This window comes from Raphanus sativus, chromosome 4 (assembly GCF_000801105.2).
Source record: "Raphanus sativus cultivar WK10039 chromosome 4, ASM80110v3, whole genome shotgun sequence".
NCBI lineage: Eukaryota > Viridiplantae > Streptophyta > Magnoliopsida > Brassicales > Brassicaceae > Raphanus > Raphanus sativus.
In genome coordinates, this window is record NC_079514.1 from 15,797,708 (window position 1) to 15,817,312 (window position 19,605).

At 36.4% G+C, this 19,605-nt stretch overlaps 2 protein-coding genes across 2 annotated transcripts; one reads left to right on the forward strand and one right to left on the reverse strand.

The window, feature by feature from the left end:
• Positions 1–2,741: 2,741 nt before the first annotated feature.
• Positions 2,742–4,977, reverse strand: LOC108809999 (uncharacterized protein At1g66480). The gene is made up of 3 exons (XM_018582130.2): positions 4,701–4,977; positions 4,183–4,602; positions 2,742–2,963 (listed from the first exon to the last, which is right to left on the reverse strand). Exons 1-3 carry the CDS (start codon positions 4,872–4,874, stop codon positions 2,910–2,912), a joined length of 648 nt encoding a protein of 215 aa, XP_018437632.1. The 5' UTR covers positions 4,875–4,977; the 3' UTR covers positions 2,742–2,909.
• A 13,912-nt stretch (positions 4,978–18,889) lies between these two features.
• Positions 18,890–19,605, forward strand: LOC108838935 (uncharacterized). Its single transcript, XM_018611791.2, has one exon. The coding sequence runs from the start codon at positions 18,979–18,981 to the stop codon at positions 19,417–19,419; it is 441 nt and encodes a 146-aa protein (XP_018467293.1). The 5' UTR covers positions 18,890–18,978; the 3' UTR covers positions 19,420–19,605.

Consider the following 19,605-nt stretch of genomic DNA (forward strand, 5'->3'; position numbering starts at 1 on the left):
GTTCTGCTGTGGAGTGTAGGGAGCCGTGAGGTGGCGTTTGATTCCGTTCTTGGTACAATAGGATTGAAACTCATTAGACAAGAATTCTCCACCTCTGTCTGTTCGAAAGGTTTTGATCTTTCTCTGTGTTTCTTGCTCCACAAGTCCTTTGAAGTTTCTGAATTTTTCAAACGCCTCAGACTTCTCTTTCAATAATATTGTCCACATATAACGTGTATGGTCATCAATAAGTACAAATACATATCGTTTCTGTGCTAGTGTTGACGGTGAGATGGGTCCACACAGATCACCATGGATCAACTCAAGAACATTAGAGGCTCGATAAGATGATGATTGTGGAAAGGATTTCCTAGTTTGTTTTCCGCGAAGGCAAGTAACGCAGGTTTCTTCATCAGTCTTGATACTAGGAAGTCGAACTACTAAGTCTTTGTTAACCATCATCTTCAACTTCTCCTTGTTAACATGACCCAAGCGTGCGTGCCACAACGTCGATGCTCCTACTGAAGCAACTTGCAAGCAGAGTGCTTGATCAGACTGCAACATTACTTTATATAATCTATTTTTCGATCGAGTCGTTTTCACCATCACATCTCCATTCCGATCAAACAGAGTTAATGTCTCTCCTTTCATCTGCACTTCGCATCCAACCTCAGTAGCTTGTCCTAAGCTAACTATATTACTTTTCAAACCCGGAATATAGTAGACATTGCTCAGAGTTTTCTTCACACCACCTTTAAATACGAAACGAACAGAGCCTCTTCCTTTTATGTCAATTCTCGAGTCATCACCAAATCTTACCATACCTGTGATAGTTTCATCAAGCTCATAGAAGAATATACGAGTTCCACTCATATGGTTGCTGGCACCGTTGTCAAGGTACCAGACATTCATTGTGTCAGAGTCGGCTTCGAATGTTGTTGGATTAACTTTGTTTTCGTTGAGGTAAACCACCTCGTTCATCATCAATTTATCAGCTTCCTGAGTATCCTCATCTAATTTTTCAGCCGTCTCTTGAGCTTAAGTTGTTTATCTGGGCAATCAGATGCGTAATGACCAATCTTGTCGCACCGGAAGCAAGTAATATGAGAGATATCACCACTTTGTCGTTGTCTGTAAGCTTCCCTTTGGCTCTGAAAGGCACTCTGACGACCACGACCTCTTCCTCTCCAAGTTCCTCTGTTGTTCCGTCCTCGTCCACGTCCTCCACTGTAGTTTCCATAGCCATCTTGTGGAGAATCAGCGTACATAAGTTTGGTTTGATCATCGGTTAAGTCATCGTCTTCCTCGGCAATTCTTTCTTCGTAAGTTTTTAACCTACCGACAATATCTTCAAACGTAGTGTTTTTTAGGTCTAGCATTTGTTCGATTGAGGCGACTATCTGTATATATCTCTTCCTAGGTAGAGACTTGAGAAACTTCTTAACAAGTTTCGGTTCCTCAATTATTTCTCCTAATGCAGAGGCTTTTGAAGAAATCTCAGATAGCTTGCCGACGAAGGCATCGATAGTATCACCATCTTTCATCTTTAATCTATCAAATTCAGTCATTAGGGTTTGTAGTCTTGCTTTTTTAACCCTCTCAGCTCCTAGATTCCGTGCCTTTATCGCATCCCATACGCCCTTAGCCGTATCTAAATCTCCAACTTGCAAAACAAGTGCTTCCGGTATAGATTGAAACAGATATGCTATCGCCATGTTGTTTTTCTTCTCGTCTTTGATCCATGGATCAATTGTCTCCCAAACTTCACTTACCTTTAGAGCTATCTTCATCTTCATGCACCAGACCGTGTAGTTAGTTGGGGTCAACATAGGAAATTTTACAGAGGCTGGCCCTGTTTCTTTGTTATTCGCTGTTTCTTCCTTCACTTCCGCCATGATTAGGTTTTAGTTAAGCTCGAAAGATTCTTGTAATGGCTCTGATACCAAATATAGAATCACAAGCAAACTAATGTAAAAACTCAAGCACACAAATAATAAGAATTCCTTCTCTTATTCAATCACTCAATAATAATGTATCAAACACAAAAGCTATTCTCGTCACACATTGACTCCTCATCAATATCATCATATATATAGCCTTTCAATTTATCCTAATCCTAAAACACATACAACTTATTCTCCTCATCATATTAGGATTAGGTCTTTTAACTTCCACACTAAGTTTCCTTGATGTTTAAGCTTAACTCAATAGAAAGTGACTTCTATTCCAAGTGGAGTGAGGAGAAACAGTTTCATGTGGGAGACAATCTTCTTTTCTACTACAACGACCAAGTCGATGACGTCCTAGAAATCAACAGTGATCTTGAGTTCAAATCTTGCGACACTACTTCTCCTGTTGCCGTGCACAATGGGGGACAAGATCTCATAAGGCTAACTAAACCAGGAATCCACTATTTTATTACCTCAAAGATTGGTCATTGTGAGGCTGGGCTTAAGCTTCGAGTTGTGGTGCGACCACTATCCAAAAGTGTTCCGAAGAAGACGCAGTTGTCACCTTTCGACCGTCTCATCAAGTGGCTACATGATTCCTTCAGACCCCACCCCCATCACTAAGAATTTCGTTCCTTTTTATTGTTTGAGCTTAATTTAGCTTATCTGTGTTTTAGTTTTCTCACTCGTTTTTGTTCTTTAATTAGTTTATTCTCCAAATAGTAGTGTGTTTCTTTTTATTTCTATCGTTGTGGAGAGTTGATTCAATAAAAATATTCTTCCTTAATACTAAATAATGTGTATACACAATAATAAAGATAAACCCTTTTTTATTTTCTAAGAAAATAACAAGCTTTAGCTGCAGAGTGATTATTCATTATCTCTCTCTCTCTCTCAAAACGCTCTTCTTTTTATTTACAAAGAAATGCAGAAACGTTGGAAAGCGGTTCAGTTGTGTTTAGAATTAAGAGTGTTTCAACTTCAAGCAACGGTGATCTCGCTTCCTTCTCTTTCCGCCATGAAACTCACTCGTTTCTGTATATCCAAACATTGTTATCTCAGGAATATCAAGCGATGTTTTTTTTTGTGAAGCAAGAGTTTAAACTCAAGTATTAAGAAAAATCATGTTTTATAAAGAACAATATTTGGATTCACTCCTCAGGTGAACTTATGAATTCACCTCTTTCCTTATTTCAATTATATTGTCATAAATATTAATGTCACATAAATAAATAAATTATAAATTACAAAAAAGTAAACTTTAAATCATAAACTCTAAATTCGAACCCTAAACCCAAATCTTAGATTTTTAATTTTAAACCATACCCTAAACCCAAACCTATACCCTAAACCCAAACCTATACCCTAAATCTTAAATCTAAATTTAAATCTTAAACCCTAAACTCAAACCATAAACCCTAAACCTAAACTCTAAACCCTAAACCCAAACTCTAAACGCTAAATCCTAAACTTTAAACCCAAAATGTAAATCATAAACCCAAATTTTTCAAATACCTTTGGGTTAATGATCATCAAATGTATTTTCAAATACATTTTAGTGTATAGAGTTCGGGTTTATGGTTTACAGTTTGAGTTTAAGGTTTAGGATTTAGGGTTTAGAGTTTGGGTTTAGAGTTTAGAGTTTGGGTTTAGGGTTTGTGGTTTGGGTTTAGGGTCTAGGATTTAAATTTAGATTTAGGATTTAGGGTATATAGTTTGGGTTTAGGGTATAGGTTTGGATTTAGGATTTAGGGTTTGGTTTAAAATTTAAAATCTAAAATTTGGATTTAGGATTTGAATTTAGAGTTTATGATTTAAAATTTACTTTTTATAATTTATAATTTATTTATAGTGTGATATTAATGGTTATGGCAATTTGATTGAAATAAGAAAAGAGGTGAATTTATAAGTTCACCCTAGAGGTGAACCTAAGTATTGTTCTTTTATAAATGGGCAAGTGTAAAAGTAGCATGCAAAATTTGACCCCACCAAATATAATTTATATCTGCTCCGATTTTTCCGATGAAAAAGCTATTTTCAGTACATAATATTATTAAATTCGAAACTATATGCCAATATTTAAAATAATATATTTTATATCATTCCTTCTATTAATTGTAATTTTCTTATCAAATTAAACGATATTTTCAGTTATTATAAAATATGACTTTTGTATTTTACAATTTATGTATTATTAATTTAACTGTGTTTATGCAAATAATTATTGACGTTTTATTGAAACAAAACTACTCACCAGACGAGATTTGACTCCTCTTGTGGCGGTGGCCATTGGGGCGACCGGCTCGTCATGACCACGTCGGAGAGTGTTCTTACTCTCTTCCTCGTGGCTGTGCTTGGCCATAAAGAGAGAGGCGATCTTATGGGTGGCCTCCGCCTCCGTGACTCCTTCCTTAACTAGTCTTTCCAGCTCCGCCTTGGGAATCCTCAGCTTCACCCTCACCGCTCCTCTTTCATCTTCCTCCTCTATCGTCGCCCATCCTCCTGAAGGTTTGATTATGGAGAGATCGGAAGAGGATCTCCGGGCAAGCATGAGATTCTCAAGCCTCTCCTTGGCACTCATATGAATTCCCGATCTTACCCTCCTTGGTGGTGGACACTCCTTCACCGGCTCCACCACGAAATACAATCGCTTTGCCTCCAACCTCTGCTTCGGCTGCTCAAAACAAAACAAAATGCATGAGTTCTTGTATAACTTTCCATCTCATCAATCAAAACGTACTTAGTTTTAACAAGAAACGTGTAAGAAGTTACCTTAAGTGGTTTGGCTCGAGCACCGTAGTGCTTTACAGATTCGGAGTCTAGCAGAACGAGACCGGGAAAGTCTTTTAGAACTTCCTCCGCCGTCACCGGTGTTTTGAGTTTGAAAGTCTCGCCGTCTATTTTCATGATCTTGGTTGTTTTATTGCCGCCTAGAGTGTTACCCATCCTTAATAATTTATCTAACAAGAGTGGATGAAGACTGGATCTTTAAATAGTGTTCCACTCGAGGGCGGTGAGGATGTTCTCGTTGGGGGTTTAAATGATTATGGGGTTGGCAACCATGTGATATTCATAATGGGTAGATTGTAGATATACGTACGTGGAAAAGGAGTCCAAATTTTAAAATTTTCAATAATACAGAACGTGGACGAAAACCTTTGACTATATCTATAGAATTTCAGGATTAGTTATTTGAATCGTGTGATAGCTTGTTTTTAATTATTGAAAGTTTAATACTGTTAAATGGTAAAACATTTTAACTAGAAATTAGGATGATTACATTCTTGTGTGAAATGCATATACTACAACAACTCGTTATAGTTAATACATGTTTATATCAAGAGCAAATGCAATTTTTAAAATAATTTGCCGCGAAGACAGTTTCCCATATTTAGTAATTTCTCTGACAAGAAAGGATAAAGACTGGATCCTTGAATAAGATTGTTTCAGTTGAGGGCGGTGAGGGTGTTCTCGTTGGGGTTATAAATGATGAGGTTTGCAAACATGCCACCTTATAAAACTGTGCATGGACAAAACCTTTGACCCTGTTCGGTACTCAGTCTCGCATCAATATCGGTTGGGACCAAAAAGTGATCTTAAAGTCTTTTTTTTTCTTTTTAGTTTTTTATTTTTCTTAAAAAAAAAATAGAATTAGTGCTGGGCCACCACATGTCGTGGGGTCCGCACACAGTGTGAAGAACGCAGCAAGGACGTTCTTATCTAAGGATTTTTCTCTTTTGTCCTTGTTGATTGTGTATTTTGTGGTCTCTCTCCTCCTAAGGACGTCCATAAAGATGTTGATATTGATGGTCTGACCATTCCTGGCGATCAAAAAACAACCTATCAAGATGAACAAAAGTATGGTGGAAAATAAATAAGATGTCGCTGCGATCACTTTTCATTAAGGTTTTCGGTGCTGTTTCGATCATTGTAAGTAGCGGCGGTTATGATGATCTCTGCGGTTAAATTTGGTCGCTATCCGCTAACGCAGCGACTAGGAAAAGAACAGGTCCATGTGACCATGTCGATAGAATCTTAAGATTAGATATTTAAATTGTCTGATAGCTTGTTTCTATTGAAAGTTTCTAATACTGTTAAGTTGTACGACCATTTAACGAAACTTTTGACTATTCATTTCTTATTATGTGAAAGTGAAACACCTCTGACTAATTAAATACTCCCTCTGTTTCTAATTAATCCAAGTTTTTTAAAAAATTGTTTTAAAAAATGTATTTTTAATTTCTCAGTGTAATTTTAATAGAAAATAATGATAAATCATTGATTTCAAAAAAAAAATGTATTTAATAAATTTTGATTGGTTAAAAGTTATGAAAAATGTTAATTATAAAAAACTATACATTTAATACTACGATTTACTCCCTTTGTTTTTTTAAATTACATATTCTAGATTTTTCACACATTTTAATAAAACACATTAAGTTTTCATAACTTTTTGTGATTACCTTTCTTCTATAATTTTAAGCTAATAAAAAATTCAATAAGTGCAATTTAATTTTTTGAAGTTTGCAATTACATAATAAAACATGCATTGACAATGTAAAAAATTGATCTGTTTAAAATAATTTTTTTTCTAGAATATGTAACTTTAAGAAACGGAGAGAATAGTGTATTTTATTAATAAGTATGCAAAATCCAAAATATTGATTAATTTGAAACAGAGGGATTACATGTTTATGTCAAGAGAAAATACATGTTTCCTAGGTTTTTTAGTAGTTAAAAAGAAACTAATAGTTCAAGTGATCAACTTTTTGGAAAATGGATTTTTTTTTAGGTTGGAAAATGGAAAATGGATTTTAGGTTGAAAAAACGGACTTTCGAAGCAACTTTGAACATGACAACATCATGCGGTCCAACTCTTCAACTCTTGTGGACCATATATGTTGATGATTTGATTTGGTTGATGTAGGCATGCCTATCGGTTAGTAAGATTAATGGGTTGGTAGTTAGCAATAATCATTGTCTTTTGCTTTAATTATTTACTCGATTGATACTTTTCCTCAATATATACTATCTCCGTTTCAAATTAATTCATATTCTAATTAAAAAAATATTTTTAAAAGATGTATTTTTACCTTTTCAATATAATTTTAATAGATAATAATGATAAATTATAAATTCAAACAAAAAAATTGTATTTAATAAATTTTGATTGGTTGAAAATTATAAGAAATAGTTAATCACAAAAAATTATACATTCAATATTATTTTGTTTTATTAATAAATGTGAAAACTTAAACATAAATTAATTTAAAACGGAGGGAGTATGATTAAGGAATGACTTATTCTTCCCTTTATCATCCATTTTTCTATTTAGCCGTACATTTTTCATTGATGAGACCTGGAATTGTACTTGTCGTGGTAGTCTATTAAACACTCTTAGAGCACCTTTATTGCAGGATTTTAAAGGGTTTTTAGGAGAGAGATGGCCCATCAAAAAGAAGAAAAGGAGAAAGAAAGTTGCCGAGAGAGAAACTTGTTCTCTGAGTTTCTTTGATTATTTCACGGGCCCCACGATACGTGGCGGCCCGCAAATAGTGTATTTTTTTTTTGTTTTTTTTTGTTTTTTTTTAAATCCCAAAAAAAAAAAATAAAGAAACCCATTAGGGGTTTCTGTGCGTTAATGGTGCTTATATTTCGGTCGCTCCTGGTCTAACTTCTTAATTATATATTCCACTAACGAGATCACTGATATATAAATGCAGTGGACCTAATGATAAGTGTCGACTAAACTACTTACAGAGGTTAGGAAAAACTCTAAAATGATGGTCTGCTTTGGACCTTGGAAGCTCATTGATGACGTAACAGCTGACACAATATGTCCACAGCTATTCATATGTGATTGATCACACGATGAAATGAATTTTCTTTTCCTTCTTTGGGGATCTAAATAAAGTTGTGAGACCCTACTCTACAACAACTAAAAGTCAGCCGGCACATGGAGCTTGAATCTATAGTTTTAAAGCTTACCTGATCTTGTGATTGCATACAATAATATAATAAGCACAATCTATATAGAAATTAACGTTTTTTTGTTGATATTGCAAACTTACATCAAGTCTAGAGATAAGAAATGTTTAAAGAAGGGGGAAAGACCATGCAGGTAAGTTAACAACTACGTAACGTAATCACGTTTAAGTGTAATAGCTGCGTGTGAACTGGAAGCATGGGCCCTTTAGAACAGTAACTTGTAAACTCATTGTAGCGTTTCGTGCGAAGTTGCCTACTTAATACGTGCACTTATAAGGAATGCATATTCGAACGTTGCTGGTAAATATTGGTCTCTTCGATATATATGACTCTTTCGTACAAAACTTAAACCTTACATTTCCTATTTTTAAATACAACATTGCACATATTCACTGGTAGTATATATTAAGATCCTATTTTTATTTGGCTTCTGGAATCATACTTGCATCAAAATTCAAATTTAAACAACTAGAAGCCTAGAATACACACATTATCATCAACCACGTGATTTACCGACATTAGTAAAAAACGAAATTTGTTTCATAATTAGCAGGAAGGTTTAATATTCAGTTTCCAATACCGGCTGTCAATTTTGGAATATGATATAACGAATATCTGGAAAAGAAAATTGATCAGTCTCCTATGAATAGATGTTACTCTGAGTGCATGTTTTGAATTGATTTCTCAACTTAAAGAAACCATATGTTCACACATAACTGGAAGATTAATTAATGTCAAGTTGTCAACTAGACAATATTTGATATGTGGTTGCGCCGCCCTTTATGGTTAAGGGAGCCAGCAGGGGCGGACGTACAGCTTGACGTACGGGGTCACGTGACCCCGTCTGATTTTAACTTTTCCTTCATTAAGTACTATGGTGTCTATGAAATGCATCCAGCTTCGATAACTATATATGTATGTGTGCCCCCATCTCGTTACGTTCCTGCATCCGCCTCTGCCAGCAACCGGGGGACAAAAAAAACCGACTTAGGGCATGATTGGTTTCCCCGTTACCACCCGCAAACACAGTTTTTGCGGTTCGCAGCGGTTATTGGCGTTTCGAAACAATCATAGAAAACGCTATAAATCGCTTCAAACCGCTCCGAAGCTCTTAAAATCAAAAGCTGGTTCCAACTAACGTTTGCGGTTGCGGAAGGATAATTTTTTTAAAAAAAAAACAAAATAAATAAAAATAATACTAAAAATATCCAATAAATTTTTTAAATTGAAACAATAGATATTGTAAAATGTATACATATTATATTTTAATTTATATTATAAAATTTTCAAACCAAAATATTTTCTATAAATTTTTAAAATTTAATAATATGATTTTATAAATATAAAAAATTTATTTATTATATTTTTATAGTTTTTATATTTTTATAATTATATAAAATGTATATATTATTAATTTATTATTTAAAAGATGTTACGTTTGGTAGTTTACCAGTCATAAGAGTCCCGCAAACACAACAATTACTAACCGCTGTACCAGTCGTACATATCTCTAAAAAATGCTTGAAACCGCAACCACCCGCACCCGTAAATTCCCGCAACCGCAAACGCAACCGCTGCGGTTAAACCAGTCAGGCCCTTAATCAAGTTGAGACTGCTCAAAATTTGCCACGTCTGAAACTTTTATCTAAACTTATAAACAACCCTTAGTAAAACCATCTAAAGGTTTTATGTGATTTATTATTTGAGAGAAGTATAGGTAGCTTTATTATTTGAGAGAAGTATAGGTAGCTGTAAAGACCAAAAGAACATTGAAAAGGCTTCATACACAAGAACCCAATCCCAACTAATATTTTGCAGCAACAAGATAGCTATTATGGGCTTATAAGCCCAATCATATCCACTATTAACCATCATTACCATACAATTTTTGGTCTTCTTTTATCTATGGACATGTTTAAAAGTCCGATGTTCCCGCCTGTCAGACATCATCGTGAGTATGAATGTTCAGAAAGGAAGTGACTTTAGATCTGAAAATAATACTTTTCTTGACTACTTTCCAAATGGATATTACAATGAGTATACATACAAGTTGGAAGGATCTGGAACTAGGTTAAATTTTATCCATAAAATCTAGTTATAAAGTAATCTTAGTCTTCTATTAGAGACTGCTATAATGTGTATTTGTTGCTGAGTGTGATCCTTTGATCTTTGTTTCTAACATCTTTTTTTGTAGGTACGGAATGTATAAGCTGGAGCATTTTTGTCTTCACTTATGACATGGTAATAGGCTGCTTGACACAATGGGCTAAGATGATATTGAGTTACTTACAGTCCCCCCCCCCTCAAACTCCGGGTGGGCTCACTGATACCGAGTTTCGCTCGAAGCCGAACGAACGGTCACCGGGAGAGATATTTCGTAAAGATGTCGTCAAGCTGTTCAGTCGCCGGAATGGGCCAAGTCTCGATCAGACCCAAGTCTACTTGCTCACGTATGTAGTGGAAATCCGTACGAAGTGCTTTGATCGGCTGTGTAAAGCGGGATTGGCGATGAGATAGATTGTCAAAGTGGAGCAAGGTAGATCGGTATTGCAGAATATCCAGAGCACGAAGTAGAGCCAAAAGTAAATTGAGTTCTTGAGCCGCATGATGTAAGTTCTCGATACTCAGCCTCAGTTGAAGTCTTGGAGACCGTCGGTTGACGCTTAGCTGACCATGAGATCAGATTTTGGCCAACACCGTGCATAAAACATTAGTTGAGTGGCTTGTCTCTTTAAAACCATCCCAGTTGCTGTCAATTGTAAGCTTGTAGATTCAGAGTAGAGTTCTTTCTAATATGAAGTCCCATCTTGATAGTACCCTTCAGATAACAAATAATTCTTTTCAGGAGACCAAAATCAGTCATGGTAGGAGTGTGCATACGTTGACACAAGAAATTCACAGCGTATTGGATCAGGTCATGTTATAGTGAGATACTGAAGTTTCCCTGCCAAGCTTCTAAAGTAAGTTGGCTCAGGAAACAGAGTGGTTTTGACATTATGAAGTCGTTGTGGCAAAGTAGTAGGCATCATATTGCATTGAGACATAGAAGTTTGATGCAAGATGTCTTCTGCATAAGCTGTTTGATGAAGAAATAGGGAGTCAGATTAGGGTACCGAGGAATCTTTTATTCAGAGCCTGCAGCAGATCTTCTATTTGAGCCTCATCAGAACCGGTGAGTAATATATCATCAACATAGAGTAATAGAACCATAGTCTTGTTGTTGATGTGATAAGTAAATAGGGAGGGTCAGATTTGTTAAAGGTGAACCCATATTCCAGAAGGAAGTTGTTGAAAGCGTTGAACCAAGCTCTCAATACCTGTTTAACAAGGGAGGCGACTTTAGATCTAAAAATAATATTTTTCTTGACTACTTTCCATAGGGTTATTACAATGAAAATATATACAAGTTGGAAAGATCTGAAACTAGGTTAAATCTTATCATTAAGCTCTAGCTGTAAAGCAATCTTAGTTATCTATTACAGACTGTAATAATATGTATTTGTTGCTAATGTGATCATTTGATCTTTATCTCTAACATTTTCCTTTGTAGGTACGGAAGGTGCAAGCAGAGCTGTGCCTCAAGTGTTTCTAAAAAGGTTTTTGCCACAGGCTCCCAAAATATATAAATTTTTTTAGGGCCCCTGATTTCTTAAAAAATTAGTAACATGGTAGTTTTACTTAATTGTTTTCTCATTCAACCCAATTTCAATATCCTAAATTGCCTGTAGATGTTTCCAATTTTTTCTAAAATATTTTATTGTCACTTTTCCAAATTTGAGAAAGAAAAATATCGTTTGCATATGTCAAATTCCTAATAAAAACGAAAATGTGCTATTAATTTATAGATTCCTAAATATATATTATACTTTTGACAAAAAAAAATTAGTTCCCATATGTCAAATTCCTAATAAAAAAACGAAAATGTGCTATTACTTTGTAGATTCCTAAATATATATTATACTTTTGGCAAAAAAAAAAATTATAAAAGGCCCCATTTCTGTATTTGCCTCAAGCCTCATCAAACCTTGGCACGGCACTGGGTGCAAGCTGAACCATTCTTGTCTTCGCTTGTGATGTGGTAGTGGGTTTTTTAGCTGGGCTTGACACAATGGACAGAGATGATATTGAGTTACTTACACGGAGGAACTTGACGAAATCCATCTCAAAATAAAAATAAAAATACTATTAGGGGAATGTATTCAATTTAACATTTGATGTGATTTGATTTTTAATGGAGTTTTAGATGATTTTAGTAAGTTACAGACATTTAAGTGATTTTTGTTAAAACACTCTAGAATCTCATATAAAATAATGAGATTTTTATTTTTATTTTTATAATTAAGGAACTCCCCTCAAACACTTTAGAAACACTTAAAGTACTCTAAAATCTCTAACTTAAATTTTGTTCAATAACAGTGGATTTCAGAGTGTTTTATAAAATGACAAGTTCAATAACACTGGATTTTAAAATATTTTTTAAAATCCACGTTTGAATAACAATGAATTTGTTATTTTAATACAAATCACTTGAAACTCCTAGTTGAATACATCCCCCTTAGTAACTACAATTCATGGCAAAATAAAAATACTAAGAGCAACACATTTAGCTAAAAGGTGAAAGAAAAATCTTATACATACACATTCGTAATAGATTCATCAGTACCACTCTCCAGCAGGTAACAAGTGAAGAGAGCAAAGGGAGTTGAGCTGCTCTTTAAAGGCTTTCAGATTTGAATAAAAGAGTGCTTCTGTTTATATTTATGCCTTAACCCCAATGTAATACCCATCTTTGTTTCATGAGATTTCTTGAACTTTTGACGTAAGTCACGTAACCAGGTTACTTGTGCTGTCTTTTGTTTTATGCACAAATAAAAACAAATAACAAATTTTTATTTTTTATTTTACAATTTATTAAAGATTTATGTGAAAAGTCTATTGTGGTGATTTTCAAATACAATTGTGAAGAAGAAAGATTACATTTTTAATAAATATGTCTGGGCCTTTGGGGAACATTCCCTGAAACTGCAAACTATAACGTCAGAATGGACGTCTGAAGTTTCCGATCCAACCAAGCTTCACATTAGATTACACTAATAACTGAAATTAGTTCCCAGATTAAACGAGTAAATAAGAGCCTCCCCTTGGGAGAAAGTCAGATGCCAATCAGAGGAGAGCATGTGGCGTCTGGTCCAAACATCCTCGAGAGCTTTTATATGTTGAGTAATCTTTGATAAGCTTGGAGCTCAAGATATTCTTTAGCAAGTAGGTTAAGGATAAGATAAGCTCTGTAATAAACCTAGTAGTTTTAGGAGTTATCTATATCTATTAGGAAAAGGAAGTCTAGATGTTATATAAGCATATGTCGAGCTTGTGACATAGATATAACAAATATAGAGTTCTTAGTTTTGAGTATATTTTCTAAGAGCAATAAAGAGAGCAAGTTCTTTATATAGTTTGGTGTGATTTCAAGTTACTTTATTTGGTATCAGAGCCAAGGTCATAAGGATCCATGGATGACGACGGCGAGACTCGCGGTAAGGAGTTCACACCACCATCGATCAAGTGCCCCATACTCAACGCCACAAACTATACAGTATGGAGCATGAGAATGAAAGTCCTATTGAAGATATACAAGGTATGGGAAACTATCGAACCAGGAGCAGAGGATCAAGACAAGAACAACATCGCGATAGGATTGTTGTTTCAATCAATCCCGGAGTCTCTTATTCTGCAAATCGGTGAACAAGAAACTTCAAAGGGAATATGGGATGCGATCAAAGCAAGAAACCTCGGAGCTGACCGTGTCAAAGAAGCACGTCTACAAACCCTCATGATAGAGTTCGATAGAATCAACATGAAAGACTCAGATACTATAGATAGCTTTGCAGGAAAACTATCAGAGATTGCATCTAAGTCAGCAGCCCTCGGAACAACTATTGAAGAAAGCAAGCTTGTTAAGAAATTTCTCAGTAGTTTACCGATGCAGAAATACATTCAGATCACAGCCTCTCTCGAGCAAGTCTTGGATTTAAAAACGGTGGGTTTTGAGGATGTCATCGGAAGATTAAAAGCATACGAAGAAAGAATTCTCGCAGTTGAGAACAATGGAGACTCGCAAGGAAAGCTTTTATATTCCAATGCTTATCAACAGAATAACTCAACTCGAGGGAGAGGCCGTGGAAGAGGAGGAAGAGGAAACAGAGGACGAGGAAGAGGCAACTTCAATTCACAAGAAAGAACAACACAACCCGATCAAAGTCAAGACAAGGAGAAGAAAGATAGATCGAAACTTGTGTGTTTTCGGTGTGATAAAGCAGGGCACTTCGCGTCTGTTTGTCCGGAAAGATTACAGAAGATACAAGAAGCTAATAAGGTAGAAACAGAGGACGCCGATCCAGCACTCTACATGCACGAGCTTGTATTCTTAAACGAAGAGAATCTAGTACCGAAGAAGTACGAAATCAAGAAGGGAGAAGAAGATCTCTGGTATTTAGATAACGGGGCCAGTAATCACATGACTGGCAACGTGACATACTTCTCGGAGCTAAACAGAAACATAAAAGGCAAAGTTAAGTTTGGAGACGACTCACATGTTAATATAGAAGGCAAAGGTTCTATTTTGTTTCAAAGCAAAACCGGAGAACAGAAGTTAGTTACCAACATCTACTATATACCTGACCTCAAGAGCAACATCCTAAGCTTAGGACAAGCTACGGAAGTAGGATGTGATGTCAGGATGAAGCTTGATTACCTAACAGTACACGATCCAAGAGGGAGATTGCTAGTTAAAGTCACACGGTCACCTAACAGACTTTACAAGATAAAACTTCAAACTGGAAAGCCTTTATGTTTGAGCTCAAGACTAGAAGATGAGACTTGGAAGTGGCATGCAAGGTTAGGACATATAAGCTTTAAGACAATAAGACTTATGTCCCAACAGGAGATGGTTCAAGGATTACCGATGATAGAAGATGAAACCAGATTCTGCGAATCATGCTTGGTAGGCAAGCAAACACGACAGTCATTCCCTAAAGCAGCCACATTCCGAGCAAAGAAACCACTTGAATTACTACATGCAGACCTTTGCGGCCCCATCACTCCTCCTACCATCGCAAATAACAGATACATATTTGTGATTATAGACGATTTCTCAAGATACATGTGGTCTATTTTGATGAAAGAAAAGAGTGATGCATTTAGTAGATTCAAGGCATTCAAAGAACAAGTCGAGAGGGACTTAGAGAAGAAGATCATGACACTAAGAACCGATCGTGGAGGTGAGTTCACATCAACCGAGTTTCATGACTACTGCAACATCAATGGCATCAAGCGACACTTAACGGCTCCATATACCCCACAGCAAAATGGGGTAGTGGAAAGAAGGAATAGAACATTGATGGAGATGACGAGAAGCACACTCAAAGCTATGAAGGTACCAAACTATCTATGGGGAGAGGCGGTTCGACACTCTACCTATATCATAAACAGAGTACCTACGAGAGCTCTTGAGAATATGACTCCATACGAGTGTTTGCGGAAAAAGAAACCAAACCTAAGCCATCTAAGGGTTTTCGGTTGCTTAGCCTATGCTAAGATAGATTCTGCAATGCTTAAGAAGCTAGACGACAGGTCTTTGGCATTAGTTAACTTCGGAACAGAACCAGGTTCCAAAGCTTACAGATTATATAACCCGACTACACGAAGGATCGTTGTTAGTCGTGACGTAGTTTTTAACGAGAAGAATGGCTGGGACTGGAACAAGACGGCTGAGAAATCACAAGAACCAGGAATGTTTCAGATGAAGTGGGGAGAAATAATTGATGCAGGTCAAGGTCCAGTTGTTGTTAACAACGACAACAACAACATTGACGATCATCATGACAACATTAATGAGGAAGATCAACACGAAGCAGATGATGGCAATGATCATGATCCTCAACCTCAGATACAGCAACCGGTAAGACAATCTTCTCGACAATCAAATAGGCCTCGTTACCTAGATGATTACGTGCTACAAGCAGAACTAGCGATCGAGCGGCTTCTGTTATCTATAAACGATGAACCTAGAAACTATCTAGAAGCAAAGAAATCATCAAAGTGGAGAGGTGCTTGCGGAGAAGAAATAGTTTCAATCAACAAGAACGAGACATGGATACTTGTTGATAAACCAAGTGGAGCCAAGGTAATTGGACTCAAGTGGATTTTTAAAATTAAAAGGAATGCTGACGGTACTATCAAGAAGTTCAAAGCTCGGCTCGTAGCTAAAGGATATGTACAAGAATCAGGCATTGACTACGATGAGGTTTTCGCACCAGTTGCTAGACTCGAAACCATCCGACTCTTAAGCGCTCTAGCAGCTTCTCACGGCTGGCAAATTCACCATTTAGACGTAAAGACCGCTTTCTTATACGGTGAGCTTAAGGAAGATGTGTACGTTGAGCAACCAGAAGGCTACGAAGTGAAAGGCAAAGAACACAAGGTATACAAACTCTCTAAGGCCTTGTACGGTTTAAAGCAAGCTCCACGAGCCTGGAATACTAAGTTAGATCGAGTACTAAAGGAAATGAAGTTTACTCGATGCACCAAGGAGAATGCTGTGTACCGAAAGGAAGATAAGCAAACAATCCTTATCATTGCTATCTATGTGGACGATCTGTTCATAACTGGAAACAGCCTTGACGTCATAAGTGAGTTTAAGAGAGGGATGTCATCAAAATTTGAGATGTCTGATCTAGGTAAACTCACATACTATCTCGGTATAGAGGTACATCAAGGAGACGATGGGATTGAACTAAGACAAGAAGCATACGCAAAGAAGGTCCTAAAAGAAGTAGGCTTAGATACATGTAATCCGACAAAGATACCAATGGAGTTCGGTCTTAAGGTGTCTAAAGCTGAAAAGGAAGAAGAAATAGATGCAACTGCCTATAGGAGAAACGTGGGATGCCTCCGATACTTGCTTCATACACGACCTGACTTAGCCTTCTCAGTCGGAGTAGCTAGTCGGTATATGCAAAGGCCTCGTAAGTCACATGGAGATATAATGAAGCAAATAATGCGGTATCTACAAGGCTCTTCTACTTTTGGTTTGAAGTACAGACGTGAAGGGACAAAGAAGTTGACTGGCTATAGTGATAGTAGTCATAACATAGACCAAGACGACGGAAGAAGCACCACGGGTCATATGTTTTATTTTGGAACTTCACCGATTACATGGTGTTCACAAAAACAGAACACAGTTGCACTCTCTTCATGTGAAGCAGAGTTTATGGCTGCAACGGAAGCAGCACGACAGGCCATATGGCTCCAGGAACTTCTAAGCGAGATCACAGGCTGGAAGTCGGAGAGAGTAACCATCAAGATCGACAGCAAATCGGCGATAGAGCTCACTAAGAACCCTGTTTTTCATGGTAAGAGTAAGCACATTCATAAGCGCTACCATTTCATCCGTGAATGCATTGAGAGGGAGCTTGTTGACGTCGAGCACATACCAGGAACATCACAAAAGGCCGACATTCTCACTAAAGCTTTGGCAAGGGTTAAGTTTGTTGAGATGAGAAACTTGATAGGAGTTCAAGACTTGTCCAAGACTAATGCAAAGCTTAAGAGGGAGACTGTTGAGTAATCTTTGATAAGCTTGGAGCTCAAGATATCCTTTAGCAAGTAGGTTAAGGATAAGATAAGCTCTGTAATAAACCTAGTAGTTTTAGGAGTTATCTATATCTATTAGGAAAAGGAAGTCTAGATGTTATATAAGCATATGTCGAGCTTGTGACATAGATATAACAAATATAGAGTTCTTAGTTTTGAGTATATTTTCTAAGAGCAATAAAGAGAGCAAGTTCTTTATATAGTTTGGTGTGATTTCAAGTTACTTTATTATACAATGTGTATTTTTAAACTAGAGGAATTTTTTTTATCGAAATATCCTGTTTGAACAAAAGGATTTAGAAAAAGAAATATCACCATAAGAATTTGTTTTTTAACCAATTAAAAAAAAAAGAATTTGGTTGTTAGTGCGACTATACAAATAAAACCATGGGATAATAATTAAATTATTGATATCCCAATAATTTAATTGTAAAGTATGACAAAGTAAACGCATAATTAAAAATGGTCACCGACTTGTTCGTTTTTTCAGGTGTCATCGCATAAACAAATGGGAGGTCAAATCTGTTATACTGAACGGATATAATAGTACATAGTTTTTTAATGTTTTGGAAAAGAGCAACTAATCAATGTATGCATTGGCACAACATGTGCATATCATTAATGGAGGCTTCTCATCTCAATTTCACTTCATTTTCCAAATGCCCTGGCCGTGTTTCCTAAACCAGCAAGCTCTAATGTTTGCGTACCGTAGAGGAGGTTTCGCAGTGCATCCCTTTGTCAATTCATTGTCATCCACTTTCTTTTATTATTAACATATCTTACTCAACTTTATACGAAAAAGTTTCAAAAGAAGATATTTACGAAAAAGTTTCAAAAAAAAAACTTTATACGACTAAATCATCAGCTGATTAAATATTGAATCTAGAATCTCAAGTGAGTCTCTGTTTCAGTAGCCGACTCTCATAAACAAATCATAGGTCAAGTTGTATCACGATCAAAAACCGAGTATTTTTCAACCTTCAATATACAAGAGCGTTGAAGCGAATATAGACTAAAATAGATCATCGAGTGTCCATAGACTTAGAAAACTTGTAAATTGATAGAAACTTTATGCAACATTGTTTGATTAACGAATAGTAAAAGACGTGTAAGAAGATTTCTTAATAGAGTCACCGAATCTTGTGAGAGGGTTAAGAAACAACAGGTGGAAATAAAAATGACGTGGAAGAAAAGAAAAAGTAGGCCCCACTTTTCAAATCGAAATTACCAGGTAGCAACGCGGTAATCAAAATCATATAGCCCCCACTTTTGTTTTTATTTATTATATCTAAATAGTTCGGTTATAAATATATTTCCACTTGTTCATCATCTTCGTCAAGCAACCAACAAAGATCTCCTTCAAACATTATACATTCACATTAAACAATTTTACAAAACCGATCTTAAAACAATGGAAGCTACACTGATCTCTTCACCAGCATCGACTTCATCACTCCGGTTCAACCCATTAGTGTTTTCTCCGAATAAAATGACGACGTGGAGGACACACAAGAAGAAGAAGATGAACGTTTCTGCTGCTGCGTCTTCAGGGAAGGACCATTACTACAGAGGAGGGAGATTAGTGGACGAGAACATGATAGTCCTGAGGAAACGCATCCACGAGATGAAGATGGTTGAGCGAAACTACGAGCCGCCTTCTCACTGGATGGATTGGGAGAAGCGTTCCTACAGCAGCTACGACTCTGCGATCTGCTATTCTGTTGGTCTTCTCCAGAGCTTTTTCATGAACTCTCGCCCCACTGTTGCAATCGCAACGCTGCTTCTCCTTCTTGTCAGCGTTCCCGTTTCTTCCTCTGTTCTTGCGTTTGGCCTTCTTGACCTCCTCCACTAGGCTCTCTCCGCCGCAACGTCGGGCCATGTGGGCTAATTTGCTCGGCCCGTTTCATTGTTTCCTTTCACATGCCCACAATTGTTTTCTTTGTATATACACATAGTGATTCTTTTATTATTTTTATCTGATTTTTACTTTAGCTTAAAATGTGTTCAAAATTTCGTTATTAATTTTTTTTTTTTATGG

What these genes read in the sequence shown, in the direction of transcription:
- LOC108809999 (XM_018582130.2), bottom strand. Translation starts at nt 4,874, where the DNA reads ATGGGTAACACTCTAGGCGGCAATAAAACAACCAAGATCATGAAAATA. An exon ending in CTCGAGCCAAACCACTTAAG is followed by an intron (nt 4,603 to 4,700) that starts GTAACTTCTTAC and finishes TGTTTTGAGCAG; the next exon opens with CCGAAGCAGAGGTTGGAGGC. An exon ending in GAGGAGTCAAATCTCGTCTG is followed by an intron (nt 2,964 to 4,182) that starts GTGAGTAGTTTT and finishes TTGGATATACAG; the next exon opens with AAACGAGTGAGTTTCATGGC.
- LOC108838935 (XM_018611791.2), top strand. Translation starts at nt 18,979, where the DNA reads ATGGAAGCTACACTGATCTCTTCACCAGCATCGACTTCATCACTCCGG.